The 24,575-nt window shown below is 39.0% G+C and overlaps 1 protein-coding gene and 1 long non-coding RNA gene across 13 annotated transcripts in view; one reads left to right on the plus strand and one right to left on the minus strand.

The window, feature by feature from the left end:
• The window catches only part of LOC131245863 (uncharacterized), a 103,730-nt gene extending 82,227 nt beyond the window's left edge, over positions 1 to 21,503 (plus strand). For 2 of the 12 annotated variants that reach the window (XM_058245598.1, XM_058245600.1), the window contains 15 exons: positions 9,089 to 9,164; positions 11,695 to 11,931; positions 13,253 to 13,324; positions 15,967 to 16,038; positions 16,137 to 16,201; positions 16,288 to 16,390; positions 16,486 to 16,617; positions 16,829 to 16,972; positions 17,704 to 17,811; positions 17,899 to 17,949; positions 18,022 to 18,099; positions 18,181 to 18,294; positions 19,456 to 19,652; positions 20,224 to 20,293; positions 20,626 to 21,503. In XM_058245598.1, coding sequence (XP_058101581.1) covers positions 9,089 to 9,164; positions 11,695 to 11,931; positions 13,253 to 13,324; positions 15,967 to 16,038; positions 16,137 to 16,201; positions 16,288 to 16,390; positions 16,486 to 16,617; positions 16,829 to 16,972; positions 17,704 to 17,811; positions 17,899 to 17,949; positions 18,022 to 18,099; positions 18,181 to 18,294; positions 19,456 to 19,652; positions 20,224 to 20,293; positions 20,626 to 20,814 — 1,708 coding nt within the window. In that variant the 3' untranslated portion in view covers positions 20,815 to 21,503. Of the gene's footprint in view, positions 1 to 203; positions 601 to 7,436; positions 7,548 to 7,634; positions 8,030 to 9,088; positions 9,165 to 11,694; positions 11,932 to 13,252; positions 13,325 to 15,966; positions 16,039 to 16,136; positions 16,202 to 16,287; positions 16,396 to 16,485; positions 16,618 to 16,828; positions 16,973 to 17,703; positions 17,812 to 17,898; positions 17,950 to 18,021; positions 18,100 to 18,180; positions 18,295 to 19,455; positions 19,653 to 20,223; positions 20,294 to 20,625 lie in introns of those variants that run through there. The other 10 variants (XR_009171012.1, XM_058245599.1, XR_009171013.1 and 7 more) reach the window with 10 other exon arrangements.
• On the minus strand, positions 14,522 to 14,892 carry LOC131245865 (uncharacterized). Its single transcript, XR_009171020.1, has 2 exons — positions 14,775 to 14,892; positions 14,522 to 14,666 (listed from the first exon to the last, which is right to left on the minus strand). It is a non-coding gene; the product is annotated as an uncharacterized LOC131245865 (long non-coding RNA).
• Positions 21,504 to 24,575: the final 3,072 nt, after the last annotated feature.

Consider the following 24,575-nt stretch of genomic DNA (forward strand, 5'->3'; position numbering starts at 1 on the left):
CATAGCATTGCATGATAGGGATTCCAGTTCCAACAACTGGGGTCCATGCTTCACTATTCTGGACCATTGTTCTGTGTGCTCCACCAGTGGCCATGCCCCAAAAATCTTTATGACTGGAAGATCCTAGCCGCAATATCTGGACTCTTTCAGTTAAATGTGAACCATTCATTGTTGTGTTTCTATGCTTAATCATCTATTTGCAGGCCACAGATTTCAAGGCTACAGGCATCCATCGAGGAGATCTTTTGGGCATGATCCATCTCCATAGGAACGCAGCAGACATGTGGTCTGCATTACCAAAGCCTGGGCTACTTGCGAAGGAAGTTGCTTTCTCATTGTTTTAGATGGCAAGTTGCTCGGTTGGGCCACATTAGTATGAATGCTTGAGTGCTGGATATCCTTGCTTCTCAGGCCATATGACCTGCACAGTATTAGCCTAATTCTTAATATTCTCAAACTTATCTAATGTACTTTGCATGATACTTGTAATTGCAAAAGTAACAACACACCATTATTAGTTATATATTTTTTAGCCATTTTGTTGTCTAATAACGGATCAACTATGTATTGAGTGATTTTGATCAATAACACAATTTACTTGGTGGCTCTTGAGACGATTGCAAGATCATGCCTTCTGCACATTTGTTGTGTTATGGTCCTTGTCATGAAAGCATGAGTCTCACTTAAATGCCACACTATTAAGGTTCCTCTCACAATGAGATTCTCTTGTGTGGCAGTGTGTTACCCTAATACATGGCATGCTGATGTTGAAATTTTCGTTTAGTGCGCCTGACATGGCTACCTCCAATAGTTAACGGATGGAGTACGTATTTGTACCATTGCAATTAGACTGGGTCTTGCAATTAGCCAAGTACCTAGGCCCTGGCCTGACCAATTTGCTGGCTATCACCCAGACCAAAGCCTGCTACCAGATACCGAGGCCAGCACTGTTAAATAAGTTTTGGTGTGTAGACACCAAGGAACCTTTCCATGAGTACAGCAGTTAATTCATTTAGAACAAGTGCGAAAATGTAGTGGTTTAGGTCAGATCCCTGACGAAGGTGAACTGCAAGATGGAACTCAAATTGTCTCACCACAAGCTGTTCTCATGCTTGTAACAACACCATTGTACAGCACCCCATCATCATAACCGTCATCATAGCATTGTCCCGACAATTCGGGGTTGGCTTTGTGGATCATGTTCCACTAATCCATCCTATTGAAGGACCTAGTTTCATATGTACAACACCCATACACAAAAAATGCAAATTAGGGCCTATTCGTTTCACCAATTACCATGGTAATGTAAAGGAAATTGCAATAGTTACAAATTACTTTATCCATCTCCTGACAACATATGCGTTTGACTACCAATTCCTGTGTTTGGTTTATCACTAGTAAAATCTCAAGGATGGCATTTTACATTACTTTAAGGTAAGATCATCACCAAAATACACTTATGTTGTTATTTGGTTCAAGATTTTCATGGTAATGACATGGAAATTGAGTGATGACAAATTCTTTACTTCTCTTAAATACTCACATTTGACTGACGATTCATGTGCTTGGCAGTGGTAAAATCACAATGATGACACTTTTCCTTTCAATGACTAGGGAAATTGGCAAAACAAACAGGCCATTAGTAGAACTGAACAAAACCATGAAAATTGAAAAGCAACAGAGATGGTTCCAATCCAAATCAATTACCAAATCTCCAGATTGCGAGTAAAAAAGATGAAATAATTTTTTTTAAAGAATTATTATAAAGATGAAATCATGTGATAACTATTAGAAGAAATGTAGTTTATTCGAACACTGTATGATCATCATACAACTCGACCCATGGAAATATTTCAATTCCAAATAAGAAAGATGACATGAAAACGAAAAAGCAAGAAATGTGATTCATTGATATGTAAGCCGTGGTGCCTATGGTAGAATTTGAGGTAAATTATGGAGTTTGACAGATGGTCTCTAAATATTTTCTCTTGATAGCAATTGAATGGAGGCCAACTCAAGTGCAAGAATGGAGTGAGAAACCTCTAAATTATATTGATTGGTTGGTGAGTGAGGAGAAGATAGTAAAATACAACGCTTGCTTTCTAAGAATTTCTTCATAATGAATGGCATTGGGTTAAATTGTCGTTTTCAAGAACTTTTTTATGGAGTTGCTAATAGACAAAAGATTTGCATTGAAGATCATTATCCCAGGAGTTTGTTAATATCTTGACCCTTGTTTTTTTTTTTTTTTTTGAAAGCTAACGATTTATATTAAGAGAGAAACAAGAGAAAAACAAAAGAAGAAGTGAGAGCCTGCTGAGAAAGCAGAAACAACTACACCTCAAGGAAAAAGAAAATCAAAATCAATATCTTGACCCTTGTTCAATGTAAATAGGTGTTGATCAATGGTGCAACTTGAGATACTAAAGAGAATAAAAATTAGTTATCTGGGGGCCAAAACTGTTTAGATTCTTGTAATGATATAGTGGATCTTCTTTTGGAAGGGACGAAGTATAATTGGTTGAACAGTCAACAAGAGGCAATTTTATCTAGGTTGGACAGATTCTTAGTGTCATCAGATTGGATTGAATCCTTCCCATTGGTTTCTCAACGTGGTCTCCCTAGAATCATTTCGGACCATCGCCCCATAATTTTGGATGTGGGCCATGTGGTTGTGGTTAATTGGGGGCCAAAACCATTTAGATTTGAGGGGGCTTGATGGCTTTATGCAATTGGTGTTGGAATGGTGGACTTCCTTTGTGGTAGATGGTTTTGCAGGATTGCCAGGAAACTCAAACTCTTAAAGAATAAGCTAAATTCTTGGAAAAAGGAGGTTTTGGGGTATCTTGAGGCAGAATTTGATAGAATGTTACAAGAAATTCAAAGCCTAGACACAATTGAAGAGGGTGGGGGGACTATCTTCAACTGAAAGGGATAGAAGAGAAGCTATTCAGTTAAAATATGCAAGTCGTGCAAAAGAAGAGGATATTAGATGGCATCAAAGATCTAGAGCGATTTGGCTCAAAGATGGGGACAAAAATATGCGATTCTTTCTTAGCATGGCCAGTGCTTGAGTTTAGGTAAATAAAATTTTCAATCTGGTTGTTAACGAAAGGAGAACACCAAATAAGTCCCAAATAGCTGAGGCAATTGTCCAATTCTACAAAAACTTGCTCTTAGTTGATGAGTGGGAGAGGCCGTGCCTAGAAAATCTTAAATTTCAATTTTTGGCGAGCGAGGATGCCTCATTACTAGAATTAGAAATATTGGAAGAGGAAGTTGAAGCCTCTCTTAACCAGTGTTCGTAATATCGATACTATCGGCCGATATTATCGTTATCGCTGGCCAGCGAAACGAAACCTTTCGAAACCCCTCGGAAATTAAAAAATATATATAGATTTCTATTTATCGTGCGATATATCGCACCATATCACACAAATTTTTGCGATATCACCAAAAAAATCGAAACAAAAGAGGGAAAATCATTCAATCCAGAGGATTTCGGTACCTATGGAAGAACATTGCGTGATCGAAAGCAGAATTTGGTGGGCCACTCGATCGATCCATAGCGGTGCGTTGTAAGCTCCACGAAATCTCGATTTCCCTTGATTTTCTTCGAATAGATGCTCCATTTACGTTGTATAGGAGATTTCGGCAAGAAATCTGCGAAAGCCCTAGAGATTTGGGTTTAATCGAGAGATTTCCCTTGATTTTAGGGATTTTTTTCGAGAGATTTTCCGAAATCCTCTCTGTTTTCAAGTTTTCTAAAATTGGCTTTTAAATCATTTTACCAACGCGGGTGCGTCGCGCTAACTGAAGACGGACGATCGTATCATGGGCTCTGTGGGGTCCATCTTGATGTATATGTTTTATCCAATCCGTCCATTCATTATGGAAGATCATTTTAGGTCATGAGTCCAAAAAAATAGGAATTTTTAAGGCTAAAATGGACCACACCACAAGAAGCAATGGAGATGAACGCTGACCATTGGTAACTTTTTGATAGGGATAGAAGTTTTGGATCAAGCTAATATTCAATCTTTACCTTCATTCTGGTCCGTGTGACCTTATGAACAGCTTGGATGGCCAAATAACCATTACGATGGGCCCTACCACGTTTTGAACAGGTTGGATGGCAAATAACTTAATTACCACTATTTAATGTGGTGTAGTCTACTGGAGCCTTCAATCTGCCTCTTTTTTCAGATCATGCACTAAAATGATTTGTCAAAATGGATGGACAGCATGGATAAAACATACTTAATATGGCGGGCCCCATATAGTTCTTGATAGGTCCATCCATCCCTTACTATGCACAGGTGGAGGGAGCGGATTAGCTGTTACTGGATAAGAGCTTAGTGGGCGTTAACCTTACTGTGTGGGGCCCACCTTGATGATTTTTATCCATATCCACGATGTCCATCTGTTTTATTAGCTCATTTAAGGACGTTTTCACAAAATTTATGCAGATCCAAATCTCTAATGGACCACACCACTGGAAAAAGTGGTAAATAACTATTAAAAGCTTTTTGTAGGCCACACAAGTTTTGGATGAAGCTAATATTTGTATTTTTCCTTCGTTCATTTCTGCTTGAACTTATCAACGAGTTGGATGGAAAATAAACATTACGGATCTGCTTGAAGTAGGCCTTGGAAAGTTTTTAATGGTGAATATTCAATCATCATTGTTGGTCCACCTAAGATTTGGACATGCTTAATTTTTAGCAACTTGTCCTAAAATATTCTAGAAAAACGAATGGATAGTGTGGATATACTAAATGTCATCAAGGTGGGCCCTATAGTAAGGGTAACACCCAAAGAATTGTTACCCAGATAACACCTAATCCGCCTCTGATCGCAACTTGGATGAGTCCCCCAAACCAGCGATGTCTGTGGGACCGCTGACCATAGGGCCCACCTCGATGTATGAATTATATATCCACGTTGTTCATATGTTTTTTTTAGCTTATTTTATGCCATGGTACCAAAAATGAATAATTTAAAAGTTTAAGGTGGACCACAGTACATGAAACAGTGATTAATGACCACTCCGTCCACCCATGTGTATTATGTATCCACGTTGTTCATATGTTTTTTTAGCTTATTTTTGTGTCCACTCCTTCCATCCGTTTTTCAGATCATTTTACAGCATGATCCCAATAATTAAGAAAATCCAATTATCAAGTGGACTATACTCAAGAAAACAGTGGTGGTTGAATATGGTACTATTAAAAACTTCTTAGGGTGCACCTTAATTTTCCCTATATTTTATTAGGCATCCAATCTGCTGATAACTTCACATAAGTTTGAATGAAGAGAAAAAACAATTATCAGATTGATCCAAAACTTTTTGTGGTCCACTAATGGTCAATCACCATTGTTTCATATGGTATGGTCTACTTGATTATTGGATTTGCTTCATTTTTTTGGATAATGTCCTAAAATGATATGGAAAAACGGATGGACGGGGTGGAAACTGAATATAGTTGTCTTAGTTCAATGGGACAACGCATAGCTTAGTCCCTATACCAAGGAAACCTATTACGTGCACTTTTTTTTTTGAGATTTTATTATTTAAAAGTGTGTATTAAGGTCTTATTTAATAATCCCTAAAGTTTCATTGAAAAATTCAACCATTTTCCCATTGTATCCCCATGTTTCCCAAAAAGTGCGATAAATTACGCGGTACAAACGATATATCCCGTGCGATAACCGATACGTATCTGTATCCCAAGGGTGCGATACATTGCGCGATACCGATATTTAAAACACTGCTCTTAACTCAATGTATGGGGAGAAGTCACTAGGCACGAATGGTTTTCCTATGCTCTGTTTTTTCAGAAGTTTTGGCTCCTTAAAAAAGACATTATGGACTATATTTCGGAATTTTATGATCATGGTTGTCCATCTTGTGATTTAGGGGCAACCTTTATTACCCTTGTTCCAAAATTAGAAGGTGTTGAACAGTTAAAAGATTTTAGACCTATCAACTTGATAGGGGGACCTTATAAAATTTTCTTTAAGGTTTTGTTGCTGAGATTCAGAAATGTGCTTGGCAAGTTTGTCTTGCAGAATCTAGGAGCATTTGTTATGAGAAGGCAAATCTTAAATAGTCCCCTTATTGCTCATGAGTGTATCTACTCCAAATTTAGGGAGGGGAAATCCGGCGTATTGTGCAAGTTGGACATAGAAAAGGCGTATGACCATGATGCAGGGACATGTGATGACCTAATCCTAGATGCATGTATAATCAGGTTAAAGAATGTTCAAGTAAATACATGAATCAACTAACCTTTTCCAATAAAAGGGATTAGGTAATTTTCAACACAAAATGAGGTCATTCCGTCAAGATCATGCCTCTTAGCATAAAATCGCGTAAACAATAAAAAGGGAGGACCTAGGGATATGAGGATATCCCGGATCTAGCATAAGTCATTCCATGGTCAAGTTTGGATCTGATTCTACTGACTAACCATCTCTCTTTTTCGTTCAAGCTAGAAAGGGGGTATTCAGAGAGAAACGAAAGGGGTGAAGAATGAAGGGTTCGAGATGAAGAAAGTATGGGTCCTTTTGTCGTCAAAAGAAAAGGAGGATGATTCTTACCTTTTCCTGCACCTCGAAGATCTAGAATGAATGAAACCTGAAATCGGGGTGGAATTCTCAACACCCCAGGGCCAATCCTGAAACCCTAATCTCTTGAATAAAGAGGAAGAAAAGAAACGAATTTCTATTCATTCAATAATAATGAAAATAGGGTTCTCACAATGTATATGTAAGCTATGGGAAAAGTAAAAGTGTACTAAAGCTCCTGAAAATAAGAAAAATAACAAGAAAAAACAAAAAATTAAAGAAAGTGCAATAAAACCCCTGAAATAAGAAAAAAGAACAAAAATGCCTAAAACTAATACACCCGTGTGGTAGGGTGTGAAATTCGACCCATGGATCTATGGTCAGGGTGCGGTCATGCCGCTCCTGCACTCGGAGCGCGTCAGAAAATAGATCCGATGGACCCAATATCCATCCACATCAACTCCTCCGCTCTGGTACTTTGTCGGCGACGCCTCCTCCTTTGGTACACTCTGAAGGGTGTACCACTAATGTCCGCATCAGACCACATGGACCAGAAATTTCTAAACTATATGTTGGATAAGTTAGGGTCCGGCGAAAGGTGGAGAGGCTAGATGAGATCTTGTGTGCGCTCCGCCTCTTTTTTCATTTTGATTAATGGGTCTCCAAATGGTTTCTTCAAGGTGTCTAGGGGATTAAGGCAAGGGGGTCCTTTATCGTCATATTTATTTGTGGTCATTGGGAAAGCATTTAGTAGAATGCTCAAAAGGGGGGGGGGGGGCGCGGAATGGCTTAATAAGTAGGTTCAAGGTTGCTAACGACTCTGTCCTCTTCACCCATCTTCAATATGCAGATGGTACTCTCTGAAGTAAACCCGTCTTCCATGGACAATCTTCAAAAAATCATGGTGTGCTTTGAGGTTGTCTCAGGTCTAAAGATCAATGTAACCAAGTCAGAAATGTTATGAGCTCATATCGACAGTATAAACCGTCTCTCGTTAGCTACTTTCTTTGGATGTAGAATTGGAGATTTCTTGATGACTTATTTGGGCCTTCCGCTGTGTATAGGTAAACCTCCAAAGCATCTTTGGGACAAGGTCATCGAAAGAATCGAGAGAAAACTTTCAAGTTGGAAGACTCGATATCTCTCTTACGGAGGCCGGTTAACTCTTTTAAAGTCGGCTTTTGCTAATATGCCGATTTTCTATCCATCACTACTTAGATGCCTGAAATCAATTTTATAGAGATTAGAGAAGATGAGAAGAGACTTCTTTTAGAGAGGCAACATGGAGGGACGCAAATTTCATCTCCTAAAATAGGAAGACGTTTGCAGGACAATTGTTTCGGGTGGTGTCCTATTAAAAGTTTGGATTAGATGAACCTTGCGCTTCTCGGTAAATTGATCTGAAGATTCAGCTTTGAAATAGGGGGGATGTGGAGAGATCTTATTGCAAGTAAATATGGTAAGCAATTTGGCAGGTGGTTTGTTTGAAGGTCTTCTTTATATAAAGCTTCCGCCATTTGGAAAGTGATCGCAATAACTTAGCATCTAGTTCATAGAGGGATTGTTTTCTCACTCGGCAATGGTTGTCAAATTAGATTTTGGGTCGATTCCTAGTGTGGTGATAGTCCCCTCCAAGCATTATTCCCTAGGCTAGCTCTCATCTCGACCGATTGCTTCATTTCAGTCGCGGACTACTATTCTATGTGCAGTGGGTCTATTGTTTGGAATCCTCGGTGTTGTAGGAACTTAATGGATGCAGAAATTGATGATTTTGCTGAATTGCTTAAATACCTTAAAAAATTTCTTCGTTCTTCTCAAGAGGCAGATTCGATGGTGTGGTCAGTGCATAGTTCCGGAAAGTTTTCGGTGTGATCGTTTTATGGTTTGATCTTTGGTTCTTCCCCTTGTGTGCCCCTCCACTCCCCCTCATGTGGCTGTGTTTGTTTGGTTGGTGGTTAGGAAGAAAATCCTCATAATTGACAACCTTCAAAGAAGATCCCTGGTTTTGCCTAACATATACCTTTGTGTATGCAAGATGGGGAATCAATCGATCATCTTTTCATTCACTGCCTATTTGTGAAGAGGATTTGGGATTATGTTTTGGGTCTTTTTGGTATTAGTTGGGTTATGCTGAAAGTAGTGGAGGATCTTCTTTGGGCATGGCATGGAGGAGTGACGGGAAAATTTGTCAAGGCTAGGTGGAAACTTCATATTATGGTCATTGTGTGGGTTGTATGGGGAGCGATAAATGCTTATTATTTTTGTAATGTATTCATGTGTGTTGAACAAGCTATTTCTAGAATCAAATATCTTATTTCAGGTTAGGTAGTTTATGTAAAAGCAGGCTAATCTGGCTCCTGGGCTTCTCTTTTCTGTTTCATTTTGGCTCTGTATTCTTTTCTCACCTTTTGGCGTGCTTTTCAATAAATTTACTGTTACCTCTATAAAAAAAAAAAATTAGTTACCTGTAACTTTTATTTGAACCCTCCACCAATCCTTTATGCTTTTATCCTTGCAGATCAATCATAAGTTTTGCAGAGCAGAGTTTAGATCAAGAAATGAGAGCATCATTTTTCAGTCCTCGAGTCATGGAGGTAATTCATTAAAATTTTATTTCTTTACCATATATGGTCTTGTTAGCTGTGCATGACATGCCTTATTTAGATATTTCTTTTGTTTTTTTAAAGGTTATTAAAGTTTACTAAAATCCAAAATGAAGCTAGAAAGGGATAAGGGTTCGGATAAGATGATTGGAAGCCATCTATCTCCTGGCAAGGAAATACCCTCTCCCTGGTCCTAATGAAAATGCTATCTATGAATATTTTTTTTTTTTTTTATTTTATTTATTTATTTTATTTTTAGAACCATTGCCTACTCAACAGCTCTGCCCCCTAGCCCTTTGAAGATGACACCCTAAGTTCAAACTTTATTTACAGAATGCCTTATTTTTATGTTCCTTCCCTATTGACCAAAGACCAGCAAGTAAGGGGAGATGCCACCAGCTTTTTGTCCTTTTTCCCATAAAACCCCTTGCTAAGCCTGAGGAAAACCCTCTATTGCTCCTGGCGTTAACCAGGACATCACAAACAGATCAAAGAATGTTCGCGATACTTCTCCTTAAAACAAAAAATGCATGACGAGATGGTCTATTGATTCCTCATCCCATAGGAAAAGAATACAAACATTTGGGATGGACATGCCTCTGCTTCTCAAGCAATGAACAATGAGGATTCCGTCTTTCCCAACAAGCCAATTCCCTTATCTGGGACTAGTGTTATAAATAGCCTCTCTATGTAACATGTAGCTTACGCTACCTAGCGTAGCTTAGCCTTAATGCCACATAGCTCATGAAAATATCTCAAGTCACATGTAGCGTATGCCACATGCTACATAGCCTATGCTACATGCTATGTATCTTACACTACAAGTTATTTTTCATTAAAACATTAAAATCAATTAATGTTTTCAATCATTTGTTACATTTCTCATTTTTAATAAAAATTAGTTCATCTTTTCAATGATTTTAGTAAAATAATATTAGTAATAATATGAAATCAGTTAGCTTGCTCTTTCTTTACCTTCATACTTAATCTTTGCATACTTTTTCTATTATTTTAGGCTGTGTGGTTGCACCAAATGGCTTTAAATTTCACTATTAATCAGACTAATGTGGTGCAAAATATTATAAAATTTCATGATATTTGGTGCAATAAAGCAAAGCCTCCATTAAAATTCTAGAAGTAGCATGTAGGTTATCCTACATGCCATGTAGCTTGAGCCTCACACTTCAAAGGGTTGAACACAACGCTATACGCTATTCACTATTTAAAACACTTCCTGGGACTGCTGGATGCCATCTCTGTTCACAAGGTTCTGGAGGCTTAAAATTTCCTCTCTTTATTAAATCTCTCATAAAAGATCAATGCTACCTGATCCCTGTGCTACTGAATACTTCGGAAACTACGATCTATTTCTCAGGAACAACCTGATACAACCTGAAATGGATTTGACCTCGTGGTCTGGTACCACAACATGCATCCTCCCGGGATCTAACTCTCAATCCATCTCAATTCTCAAATCTTCTGCACAACGACACTATTACTGGTATAGATGGCCTCACAGGGATGCCTGGACATTCCAATTGATTGATCTGGACTGTCCACTATGTCTGGCACACATTTCATGGGCCACCATGCCAAAATCACGCCAACTGGATGATGTTAACCATCTTACCAATAGCCTATAAAATGCATAATCAAAATCATTTATATAAAAATAGGTCCAGTCAACAATCTGTGCCACTTGTTGATCTCTTCGTGGATTGTTTATGTTTCTAGAGAACCACTTCTATGAGACAATTCTAACCTTCCTATACATGGCTTGGGAAATGGAGGGCTATAGAAAACAAGGTCAACGTATGGATGGATTGGATCATTCGATCTGCATGATTTTCGCACGATAGCCAATAAGTGTATGCTAGACCAAATGGACATTCCAGATCGGTTGATTGGACTGTCTAGGTGTCCTGGTAAGGTTGATTGCGCCACTAATAGTGTAGTTGATTGCATGAGATTTGTGAGTGCGTGCATTTGCATGTGTGATATAAAATTCTGGGCACATTTAGTAATTTTGTGTCTAGAGCTTATTGCACAGTTAATTCATAACTTATCATTCTATACATATTATTGAAATTTACTGAGCTTACACATTCACCATTGGGATTAATATCTGATAAATGCAGCATCATTTCTTCACCCCCAAAATATTAATAAGCCTGCTTTGCACCAAGCAGGATTTTCACGAAGATCTTGCAAATGCTTAGTATTTTTTGTATTTCCGATTGTTTAAGTTCAGTTTTAAGAATTCCCTTCCAGGATATGCTCAGGAAGCTTAGATCTGTTGTTGTAATAGAGCTTTATGCAGGTGCCTTCTGAACAGGTTCAATTTTTGAACATAACCTACAAAATAATGATTGTTTATAAATTCATGAACAAAGGGATCAGAACTTCGGATTACAGAAATGATTTTAATGATGCCTATTCAGAAGTTCGCATGGCCATTAGTTAAATTTTCCTTCTACATTGGCCATCTACTTCTACTCATTAAGTCTTTTGATCTGCACAGGCAGTGGTGTGGTTCCTTGCAAGATGGGCGGATACATATCTAATGCCCCTTGAAGCTGGTAAAGTACATAATTGTACTGCAGAGAATGAATTTGAACAGCTACATGAGTCACATCTTTCCAGAAAGGCTCTACTTAGTTTTTGTGGAGATCATGATCAGGGGAAACGGGTGCTTGACGTTATTGTTCGTATTTCCATGACAACACTTACTTCATATCCTGGAGAGAATGATCTGCAGGTATAATACTTTTTGGACTTTTAACATATTGGTACATACAAACAGGAAGCAAAACTCTTAGCCTTTGAAGGAAGAGCTGTATTGGGTGATTCTCTCGTCACTCCCTCCTTCGCAAGGGTGTTGACAGTCCCGCATCCCTTGAAACAAAAGAAGCAGATGCATTAAGATGGGGAGCAAATGCTCTAATTTTCCAAAATAAGAGTAGCCATTTTCCAGGGCCCTATCTGTAGATCATAGCCATTTAATAACATTTCAGTCCTTCATACGTCAATGGTCCCAGAAAGGAATTTGTAGAAATTCTCAAGCTCTTGTGAAGAGAAACAATCTCTTCTTCATGAGAATCAACAAAAATGTGGTCTAGAGAAGGGCATGATGAGATATTCTCCGTCATTTCTCAACATGCCATCCCATCCCTGATGGATCCAGCCTGCTAAGAGAGCACCCATGGTTGTTGAGTTCCTGATGTCGGTTGGGGGTGGAAACCTATGAAATTTAACCTTGGGATTCCTCCTCTTGGAACAAATGATCCCTTCCAATCATGGAGGAAATCATTCCTGAGTCAACCGTCCCCTATTAATCTGTGTATCAAATGCTTCATCAAGAGCAAAAGAGATGACCCTTCATTTGATTACTTTCTCCTCACAAGATAGCATAAGGAACCATTCTCCACACTATGGCACCTCTCACCACAAACAGCCCATCTGATCATCATCTGACTAATCCCCCAAAGATCCATATTGGGACCAGCTTATTCCCAAAAGATCAAAGAAATGGCCCCAGACTTCGTTAGCTAACTTGCAATGGATGAAAATATGATCAAACGATACCTCATCCTCCTAACAAATGAAGCAAGATCCAAAAAGGCCTGGGAACGAGGGGGCAAGAGAATCCTTGCCAAGCCATGTCTCTTCCCAAACTCTCACTCTGGTACATGATTTTGGCAGTATCATAATTCTGTTCTTTGTTTATTAGAAAAAGTGGAAATAGCACACTGCTAAAAAAGAAATACATTTTTTTTTTGACTAGTAGAAGTGGAAATACATTTACAACTACTGATTGCTCGAATTTGTGAATTCAAAGTTGTATTATATCAATGGCACTGATTTTACTAATTTAGACCATGAAATGAGTCTATGCTTCAGCAGTAAAAAGAATAAAAAAAGAAAAAAAAAAAAAAAAAAAGAATAAGAAGAAGGAATCAGCATGTTATGCAAGGCTGTTTTCATGGTTCATTAATTCAGAAGTTACTTTTTGGGAGCTGAAGTGTGACAATTAAACTGTTTGTTCATCCGTGTTTCATGGAGATCCTTTTTGCTGGCAGGCACTCACTTGTTACCAGCTACTTCCCTCGCTTGTTCGACGAAGAAATGTCTGTGTTCACCTTGTCGCATTGGTGAGAGTTCATGTAAATCTATGTTTGTAACTCTGTTTGGTGTCATGTCATTGCACGTTAAAACTTTTTTCCGAAAAAGAAAAAAAATTAAAAAAAAATAGAAAGAAAAATAAAAAGGGGACAATACTTGTTAGAACGACATGCCATGGAGTACCTCCTGTGAACATGGAGGATCATATAGACCATCAATTATTCTACTTTTATATTTACTATTAGAGTTGTTATTGGCATGCCTCATGCATGCATAGATGATGATATATGTCAATAAGAGCCGCATTGTGAGTGGGAGCACTATTTTTTGTTTTGCTTTTTTTTTTAAAAAAAATAAATTTCTGTTAAATTTTTGCATGATATGCCATGCTTCAGGTAGAACTATATAGGTGCAATGCATGCTTTGACTTGAGCCATGCTTTGGCTGCACAAGACGCATTAGCTCATCACGTGCTTTGGCTTGAGCCATGCTTTGGCTGCGCAAGACGCATTAGCTCATCACATGCTTGGCTCACGCCTTATCTTGGTCACTATTTTGAATGTAGATTTAGATAATATACGCTCTCTTGTTGTTTAGTTAGGCCAGTGTTTTAAACAGTGCGTAGCATATTGCATAGCGTTCAACCCTCTATAGCATGTAATGTAAGCTACACAATGCTTCTAATTTTTAATTAAAAAATGAAAATATGATAAACGGCAAGAATAAATATATAAAAATAAAAGAAAAAATTAAAAATTAAAAAACCTTTAAAAATGCTTCATTATTTTAACTAAAAGCATGCTGAAAACAAGTTATTAATTATCATTTATCAAAAGCCAATCCACTTGTAGTTAAACCTATAGACTTGTGTAGAGATGGAAAAAGAAGAAAGAGAGAGATGGGGTTAGGGTTCCACTCCTCCACTTCCTCTATTATATTCAAGTGATAACAAGCAATTATGATGAAACTACCCCTAATACAATAGACATAATGTCTAGCATATCCCATGACAAAAAACACTAAGAAATAAGTGGGATGTAGGCCCATACCCATAACTGTTAACAAAACCAAATCAAATCACTATCATAACAAAGTACACTAGTCACAAACTCACAAATCGCAGTAGATGACAAATAATATATTAACATTTAAGTATTTAACCATAGAGAACAATGGACAGCCACAACAAAGAAAACAAGAGCACAAGACCCCTACTATGCTACTGAAGACTGCCTCTAAAAAAACCACCACTACAGAGTGGTGGCCCACATGATGGACTGGACAGATTGGATTTCATGCCATACACACACCACAGTGGGCCCCATGCACGTGGGCCACACCATAGTAAATAATGCACAACCACGCAAACACCTCCACTTAAGCATGGTGGCCCATGGGATGGTTGGATGAGTTGCACGCATGCCATACACCACAGCAGGCTCCACATGGAAAGTAAACAATGCACAACCACCCAAACACCTCCACTAAAGCATGGTGGCCCATGGGATGGTTGGATGGGTTGCATGCATGAAATACACACACCACAGCAGCCTCCACATGCAAAAATGTTGCAGAACAAGTGTATCTTACAACATTGCATAGGAACTGGCCTCATGAAGCTCAAAAACAGGCTCCACATGGAAAGTAAACAATGCACAACCACCCAAACACCTCCACTAAAGCATGGTGGCCCATGGGATGGTTGGATGGGTTGCATGCATGAAATACACACACCACAGCAACCTCCACATGCAAAAATGTTGCAGAACAATTGTATCTTACAACATTGCATAGGAACCGGCCTCATGAAAAAAAAAAATCCCACAAGAAACCATAAATCTTCATTTGAAATGAAAAAGAACTCATTGAAAGATATTAAGGGGAAAGAACATGCCTCTATCAAGCTGAAGAAGAGATTCAATAAAATAAAAAAATAAAAAAACTGATTTTTTGAATTCCCCCCCTCTGTTTGGGCTCCAATGCTCTTGAAAATGCAGCAGATGGACCTTCTTGCAGGGTCGATTGATCGCCCAAAATCTCCTCTTCAACGGCTTTGTGGATCAAGAGAATCGAAAAATCGAATTTGGGGGCCAGAGGGGTGCTTGTGTCAAGTCGAGTATTAGGGTTTCAAAACCCTTTAGTTTTAAGACATTTCTTTAAATGTGAGTTCTACACCATTTACAACAGAAGTCCTCAGCCGTACACATGGAGGCCCATTTAGAGATGGTTAAGATTGTCTGAAATTGGTACACATACAAATATTCTCCTTCTACCATAGGACCCGCTATTTGGACGGTCTAGATAGCTCTACATCATTGTCACGAGTGAGAAGGATGGGTCACTGCCATTTTCTGTTAACAGTTTAACTAACAACACGTAAAATCTGTTATATATATATATATATATATATATATATATATATATATATATATATATATATATATATATATATATATATATATAATTTTTTTTTTTTAAAAAAAAAAAACCAAGTATGGTGTACGCTACACACGCTACAGTCCCTGTAGCATATGCTATGGGAGGAATATAGATTTTTTGCACTACATAGCGTACGCTACACGCTACACATAGTGATGCTATTTAAAACACTGATATAGGATTATCTCTGTGAATGGTACCTTTTAATGTCACTATTTCATCTATGCTGCAGGACTCATGGCATAGCATAGCAAATGCTTTTGCAAATGATAGGACTTTGTTCTCACTAACTGCTCCTTTGCAAGTAAGAATCTGATTTGGTTAAACTCCACATTGGTATTTTTGTTATTCCCTACTAACTTATTGAAACGATTTTGGGTTGTCCTAATCATTTCCTTACAGCGTTCACTTGCAGAATCACTATGTCGTTCAGCTTCAGGCATGAAAACTTCAGAGGCATCCAATCAGTGAGTTATTTTAGCATGTTGCTTCCTTTATTTTATGGTTGAATTTGCACTTGATAACTAACCCATTGTGTATGAATTTCTTATAGGTATGTGAGGGATCTCATGGGACAGATGACAGTATACCTAATAGATATATCCACCAAGAATGACCTGAAAGCTGTCGCTCAACAACCAGATGTTATTCTTTTGGTAAGGCAAGGCTAGGAATTCTCAGTCTCTGTTCAGTTGTTCTACCATTCTCCTAAGAGCCGTAGCAGACACAATAACATTACAAAATCCTGTAGGTCAGTTGTTTGTTGGAGCGGTTGAGAGGAGCAGCTAGAGCCACTCAGCCTCGAACTCAAAAGGCTATATTCGACATAGGTGCAGCTGTAATGAGCCCCATTTTGACTCTTATAGAAATTTATAAAAACGAGGTACTAATAGCATCCGTCCTTGTACTGGCTTTCACTCCATTTCCACATTCAGCACAATTGTCCACCTTTCCATCATTCTTATAAGCATCATCCTCCATTTGATGTTGTCGTCTATTCTTTTTTACTGTTAATTCTTTTTAATCACATGACTCCAATATTTTGTTAAATGATGCACTTATTGGCACTGATCCTTACCTGACCTTCTGTCTAGTCTGCAGTTGTCTACGTGTTACTTAAATTTGTGGTCGACTGGGTGGAAGGGCAAGTCGTGTTTCTGGAGGCTAAAGACACTGCAGTTTTAGTTAGTTTTTGCATGCAGTTACTACAAATCTACTCCTCTCACAATATTGGCAAGGTGCACCTCCATCTCTTTCCTGCAGTTCCTTAACCTTGACTCCCAATTGCAGTAAGAATGAATGTGATATAGATTGTTAACCACCTCGAATCATGTACTGCACTGTATCAAGAAATGGAAATTAAATGATCAGAACTTTTACTATTGCAGCATGTAGTCATCATAGTTGTACCTTGTCCTGGCTTTTTTTTTTTTTTGGGGGGGGGGGGGGCGCTCCCTTCCCAAGAGGTATTTCCTGTGATTTAAGAAATGGGAAGTGTTTGTTTTGCACCAAATTCTTCCTGATAATTTGACTTTTTAAACCCAACCACTTTAAACTTGCGCTAACACCCTCTTGTTGCATTTTGGTTCAAAGCAATAAGGCTCAAAGCAAGTACTGTATTTTCCTCCAATGTGATATCTTCATCTTGGCACTGTTTTTTTCTTGAGAGGAGCTGTTTAAAACATAAACAGTCTTTAATGTTTTATTTGATTAAGCTGCTTCAATTATGGCGTTGATCCGTGGTTTAGATATATGGCTACCAAAACTACCTTTTTTTACTGTGACTATTATAGTCATAATGGGGGTTTAGGAGGATCCATCATAGATATTCTCCACTTATGCTAAATAATATCAAGGGCTGACTTTTATGAGTGAGTGATTATCAGCTACAAAGGGATTGAAACCATTCTTTTGTCTCACTCAACTTGTTTTTGTACCCTAAGACCATGTATTTTTTCCGTCTTACCAGATCTCATTGAGTCTTTCAAGCAGCTTGCTGAGCGAGGTGAAGACTGAGAAGTATAAGGATTTGCGAGCACTGCTTCAACTCCTCACAAATCTCTGTTCAAAAGATCTGGTATCACATTTTTCTTTCGAGGGGAAAAAGGATAGAAATGGCATTTCTTGTACAAAAACCTGAAAGAGAAAACTTACTGAAATGCAGGTTGACTTCTCTTCAGGTTCTGATGAGGTCGAGAAAACAGATATCGGTCAGGTAAGCTCATGTTATGCATTCTAGGATTGCTTTCTTTGGCCAGAAGCTTTTCTAATCACATTTGTCTTACAGGTTGTTTACTTGGGCCTGCACATAGTTACCCCTCTGATATCTTTGGACCTTCTGAAATACCCTAAACTCTGTCATGATGTAAGCTTTCTTTCCGTTCTCGATAGAGCAAACTCTGGCTTTTATGGTGAAGAGATGCTCATTGTGCCTTCTCATTTGCAGTATTTTGCACTGCTATCACATATGTTGGAGGTCTATCCTGAAAAGGTTGCACAGTTAAATACTGAATCATTTGCGCACACAATTGGAACTCTCGACTTTGGTCTTCGTCATCAGGCATGCTATTTTCCTCTGCGGCTATCCTTCTTTCTTCTTCTTCTTCTACATGTGTTTGTTTATGCATTATGCTGGTTATGTAGGCCATAAAATGTGGATGCTAATATCTAAATTAAAGATCAACTCAGAAATCAGCATGTTGACTTCTGGGTTTGACTCCGCCAGAAAACTGAGCTCACTGATACAATGGAGAGTCTGTAGTAGAACCAACCAAAGGAAAAAAAAAAAGAAGGAAAAACTTGAACAAAACATCTACAGTGTGTAAATAGGTTGGATTAAGTCAATATTGTGAGGTGGATTTGGTCTAAGATCAAGTCATCTCTTACATTATTCTTGGAGGGGCCGGTTGATTTTGAAATGCTTGAGCAATGTGACTATAATGAATGTTTTATGTTTACTGTATTTAACACCCCTCTAGATCATCATCATTATTGCCATGTCCAAACTATTGGGGTTTGCTTTCGCGATTGCTTTGCATAAGTTCAACGACCGTTTGCTACCTAACTCAACCTTCCTTTGCCCAGACATGGGAGCTGCTGGTGTACTGCTGCTATGCTGAGTTTATTAATCTGGATATGAAGAAAAAAATAAAATAAAATCGTGTTCATCTCTTCATGAACGCAGCTTAGTATATAAGACAAAAATCCGGAAGCCTATTGTTGCCGACCAATTAAAACCATTGTTCTTTTTGGGAATCAGTGCTTAGTCAGCCAAAACCCAGCTGCCGTATGATGTGTTTTTTAACATTTATCTATATGGGTAGGTAACTCTGTGAGCATTATATACTCACCTGCCTAATTTGTGGTATCATGCACTCTCTGCATGTATTCATGAAAGTTCATATACATGCAGGTTGATATGTTATCTATTTGTGTGCTTGCATGAGTGTGCCTGTTCCATTTACATGTCAATATATGTATGTATGGGTATGGAATTATGCATGGTACCCATACAGGTCAGTATGTTCTCCATTTCCATGCTTGCTTGGGTGTTGGTGTTCCATATGCATGTTGATAGATAGGTTGCATGTGGTACTAAATAGGTGCGTGACTGGTATACATACTTGATGGGGTGTACGCCTGCATGCCTGTGTCTTTTGTTGTAATACGTGAATCATTCTTTTACTGCAGAAAGCATCTGAGTTTATCCTTTATGCTGCAGGACACTGAAGTTGTTAACATGTGCCTGAGTGCCCTAAACGCACTTGCTTCCTACCATTACAAGGAGAGAAGTGCTGGTAGAGATGGTTTAGGAGCCCATGCAGCAGGTTTTGAGGACCCAAATGGAAATTTTCATGAAGGCATTTTAAGCCAGTTTCTACAGTCACTGCTGCGGTTACTTCTTTTTGAAGATTACAGGTTAGAAATCCATTTGATTGATTCATAGTTGAAAGAAACAAAAATATTCACATTTCAAATCTTCACTTTGGCTGAATGTGGATCCAAGCAATTCATTGAGTACTTCACTGACTTTTCAAGTCCAAAAAATAAAGGGGGTTCCAAGGCAACCTGTTTTCTGAGTACCAGAATGGGTTTTTACTGTCGTAACTCTTAAGATTGACCTCTATGTCAAGTCTTGGTTAGTTTCTCAAATGCTCTGTTGAGATGTAAACATGAGAACTGATCCCCGGTGACCGGTTGTTCCAGCAACACATTTTGCTTGATTTTAGATTTTAGAGTCTTTCTTTTTTTTTGTTTTTTCTTTTTCAATGTTTGGCCCTGCAAGCATTATATATTTTCAAGAGCAAACTTCTTTTAAAAGTTGGCTATAGGTTATGTAGGTGATGAGTCCTCTCTAACTGTTGGGAGCAAAAGTAGAGATTTCACGATTAGAATTATCCGAGAGAAGTATAATAAGTTTGAATTGTCCCATTATTCTTTTGCTGCAACTATGCTATGTTTCGCTATTAATGTGTTGCTGTTGTTTCAGCACTGAACTTGTTGGTGCAGCGGCGGATGCTCTCCTTCCATTGATCCTCTGCGAACAAGGTCTATATCAGGTACTCACCCTCTTCTCCATTCCTCTTTTTAGATGATCCAATTGATTCCTTAGTTTCTCAAATTGAGCAAAATAGTTTTCATGTTCTTTAAGTGTCTATGTTTATGGTTTGGTTTCTCTAGTTTTCCTCTATTTCTCCTAGGCATCTCACAATGCCAAATACCAATGCAACATTATTTGCTTGCTTCCACCATAATTCCTAACTTTGGGATTGGATCCGCTTGCTTTTTATGCTATATAGACTTGTTGCATACCAGTCTCTCTCTCAAATTCATTTAATGAAGAGGTACATCAGCAGTCTTGTAAGTTATTCACGCTCGTTTTTCTTCACAGAGGTTGGGGCACGAGCTACTAGAGAGGCAGGCGAATCCCCCAGTGCGGTCGAGGCTGGCTAGTGCATTGCAGTCTCTTACAAGCTCAAACCAGCTCTCTTCTTCACTTGACCGGATGAATTACCAGAGATTTAGGAAGAATCTCTACAACTTCTTGATTGAAGTTCGTGGGTTTCTCCGGACTATGTGATATCGCGGATCTGGAAAGTTCCATTAAAGAAAAAACACAAATCCATTTGCTATCATTTTCAGTGTCACAAAGTCTGTGAGTCAATAGAGGGAAAGGGTTTTGTGGTTCACAGTGATGAAGTTGTAGACAAAGTGGCCTTCCTTGTGCATATATACACAGATCTCGTGATTGGCTAGAGTGCTACCGACCATGTTAGATCTCCCTGATGCAAATGCATAAGTAGCCTGCCATGGCTTTCGGACATTCCATTCATGATCGATGATAGTCAACTGTCCGGATGCAAAGGTTTGGGTCTTGCCGATCAATCGCTACATGCAAACAGACCCTTCTCAATAGGGTTCTTGGATTTGTTGGCTTTGAGATCTCTGGTCTTCCATGGTATTTGATGTGAGATTTCTTGTTCTTTTTCTTTTTCTTTTTATTGAACAATGCCCAGATACTTCTTCTGAATACCAGCTCATAGATTACAATTTTTGAACCGTATCAAGGCCGGTGTCCTCTGCTATCTCCCAAGGTGCAAAGGAGCAGCACAGTATTTGGGTAACCTCGGTTCGGACATGAGGAAATTTTTTCAAGGATTTTTCAGCTCCCAGGGGGATTTTTAGATGCAACTGTAATGTATATTGAAATGCAATTTTGGTGTTGATTGTAGCAAGAGAGATGACGTTATACCCATCTTTGTTTTCCTACACTCAGTGGTAAGGGATCCATCTCTAATGCCTTAGTTATCAAGCATTCAATCTAACATGCATGATATATCTTCCATCTATTGGGCTCTACTTCATTTGGACCAACCAAAAAGAAAAAAAGGACACTGGTCATGAAATAAAAATCCCTTGGTTCTAGGGCTGTCAAAGGGCCCGGCTGGCTTGTCAGGCTTCAGGCATGGCCTGCTTCATGCTGGGATTGTGCTGAAATATTCCTGCAGGCTTGGCCAGGGCCTAAATTTTAAAGCTTGTTTATTAATCAGGCTTTCTAACAACCCATAGGCATGGCTTGGCCTGTTTAGAGTTTCATTTGCATTTTTGTTTTAAATTGCGTGGTGGGGCACACTTGATGAGCGACACATGTCTTTCATAGTTGGTTTATGGCTGGGACATGGCTTGGGCATGTTTCCTTTGGCCTGTCAAAAGGCTAAAGCTTGGGGTTGGGTTTTACTTTGTAGGCTGACCTTGGGCAGACTTTTGCTGGTCCAAGCATAGCCGTTGACAGCCCTTGGGTCATTTCATTTAGTTTTCCATGTTTCCTGCTAGTGGGACCAACTAGATTAGCAGCTCGCCCAATGTAATTGGCCCACATTAAAAACTGCACATCTAGTACTTCTCATGCCAGAAGTGGATGGCCTGCACTAAAGCTGCAAAAGGGCCCCAAATCAATGACTCTCCAACCAATAATTTTTAAGGAGCTACAGTTTGAAATCTTGTAGAAAGTCTAGGATCATCAGGGTGAAAATTGGTTTAGGTGGACCGTCCATTCACAACGGCTATTATCCATGTTATTTATCATGGTAACTGATGGGCATAGCTAATTAGCTATGGTGTAGGACACGCTGATGATCATCCAAAGTTTTTTATCCTTAGTTTGTTAACGGGTGGAGATGGTCTCTCCAAACCCCACCCTCAATAGTAAATCTTAGCTCCGAGCCGTAACCAGGCCACGGTCCCTATCTTGGCTCGTGAAGATTATGCATGACCGCAGTCTGAAGCCTATTCCAGGCATCTACCTTTTTGGGGATCAGGTATGTTCGTTAGGTGTGCTCCACAATTATTATCTAATGGCCAAGAACCTTAGAGGGCAACCTCCCACGGCCTAAAAGGCACGGACTCTGAGCTTCGTAAGAAGTTCGAAGGAATGCACTTTAGTGGCCTATTCGAACTATTGACCAGGGCCACTTGTTACAATTGAATCTTCCATAAGGAGAGGCTCTGGATGACTCATTGCAGGGAGCGTTTTATCGTGACGCTAATTATAAGTTTGTCATTGCAGAAATAACTTGTACACGGCTGCATGAAGACCGTGATGCTAACTATGAAATGGTCATCACACAGCTGATAGGCAAATGACCATACGAATGTCCGACCTTGAAATGATATATGATCAAAACCTCCGCTGACCATCGAAAAGGGTATCCCCGAGGAAGTATCCCCAATTCCTTGAAGCAATACTTTTTCGACATCTCTAAGGTTGATAAGATCTTTGACTTCCTGTTAGAGGACAAAGTCATCAAACTCTCTGACTATCAATAGCCAAAGAACTGAAAAATGAGGAATACTACAAGTGACACCGTTCCAAAAGACATTTTACCTAAGAATTATGTCATTTTTAAGAACATCATCCGATAAAGCCCTTCTTAAGTTCTACAAGAAAGACTATGGGAATCAAACGAGACATCTCCCAAAATGACAAATGCTAACATAGTACAAGCTAATATAGTGACGATCAGTCGTCCTGAAAAAAAGTAGGCAACAACAACACAACGTCCTGCGGAACGACCTCCCCTTTCGACGAATCAACAACCGAATGTTTCCACTACCGACGTCACAAACCGAGAAACGACCAGTCATTATCAAAGACAAAGGTATCATCGACAACTGTCACGACTCAGGGAATCGGGGCCGCGAGCCCCGCCCTCATCGTGAGCGAGAAGTCATCCTCTGTATCAGGAGCCCTCATTTGTCAATCGACTCAACTTAATGATAAGGAAAGGCTTCAATGGTGGTTCTTGACCCAGGAAGTTCGAGTGTTGGTAAACCTCCATCAAAGGTTACTGGGCATGAACTTCTCTTGTGCCACATCTATCACGCGAGGGCAACTCATGAAGGAAGGCGCTTGCCCTGAAAAGCGGGACGTAAAGCCCGGACACCATCAGTCAACATGTCAAAGATATAGGCACAAATGGTTGCTCCACATCAGCCGGGGCCAAGGGACAAACACCGTGACAAAAACCAAAGTTCACCAGGACTTCCACTACTGGAGTTAAGAGTGACGGTTGGCATGCTGACTCCTCAGCTCACAAACATGGGCTCATTCCACCTTTGGGGAAGACGTGGAAGAAAGACCAATTATGACCATTCCAGTATGAAAAGGGAGAAGCTAAGCCCAATCCTTGATTTCAAACAGTCGGGTCATTGTCCTCCAAGAGTAACAATGGGATGAACACGGTTGCAGTAGGCAAAACTACGTTGATACAATCCGGCCAGTGTTCAAAGTATCCCCGATATTATATTAATCTCTAGCTTAGCGATATTGATAACACTGGTAGCGACACTGATAACACTAGTAGTATCATAAATTTCAAGTATTAGCAATGTATCGCTAAGTATCGACAACGTATCAATATCGCTAATGTAATTGCCAATATATTTAACTATGTAAATTCTAGGTGTCGCTTGTATTGCCAATACACCAATATCGCTAATGTATCACCAATATTTTCGACGATGTAAATTCTAAGTAATGCTTGTATCATAAGTGTATCAACAATATTTCAATAATATTGCTTACGTATTGATAGCATCAAGATTTTGTTTATTAGAAAAAAAAATTCAATTTTTTTCCATGGGCATATGGTTGTATGTAATATTCAATTTGTTATTGATAATATCTTGATAATATCGATATTACAATATGTGCGATATTAAGATCACAATCTTTCGTTTCCTTTCCAATTGTTGATGATTATTTGGTGAAATATCATGTATTGTTAATATTTTGCAATATCAATGGATGTTTGGATGGTTAAATAGGCCAGATGGGATGGT

This window comes from Magnolia sinica, chromosome 5, assembly GCF_029962835.1.
Source record: "Magnolia sinica isolate HGM2019 chromosome 5, MsV1, whole genome shotgun sequence".
Lineage (NCBI taxonomy): Eukaryota > Viridiplantae > Streptophyta > Magnoliopsida > Magnoliales > Magnoliaceae > Magnolia > Magnolia sinica.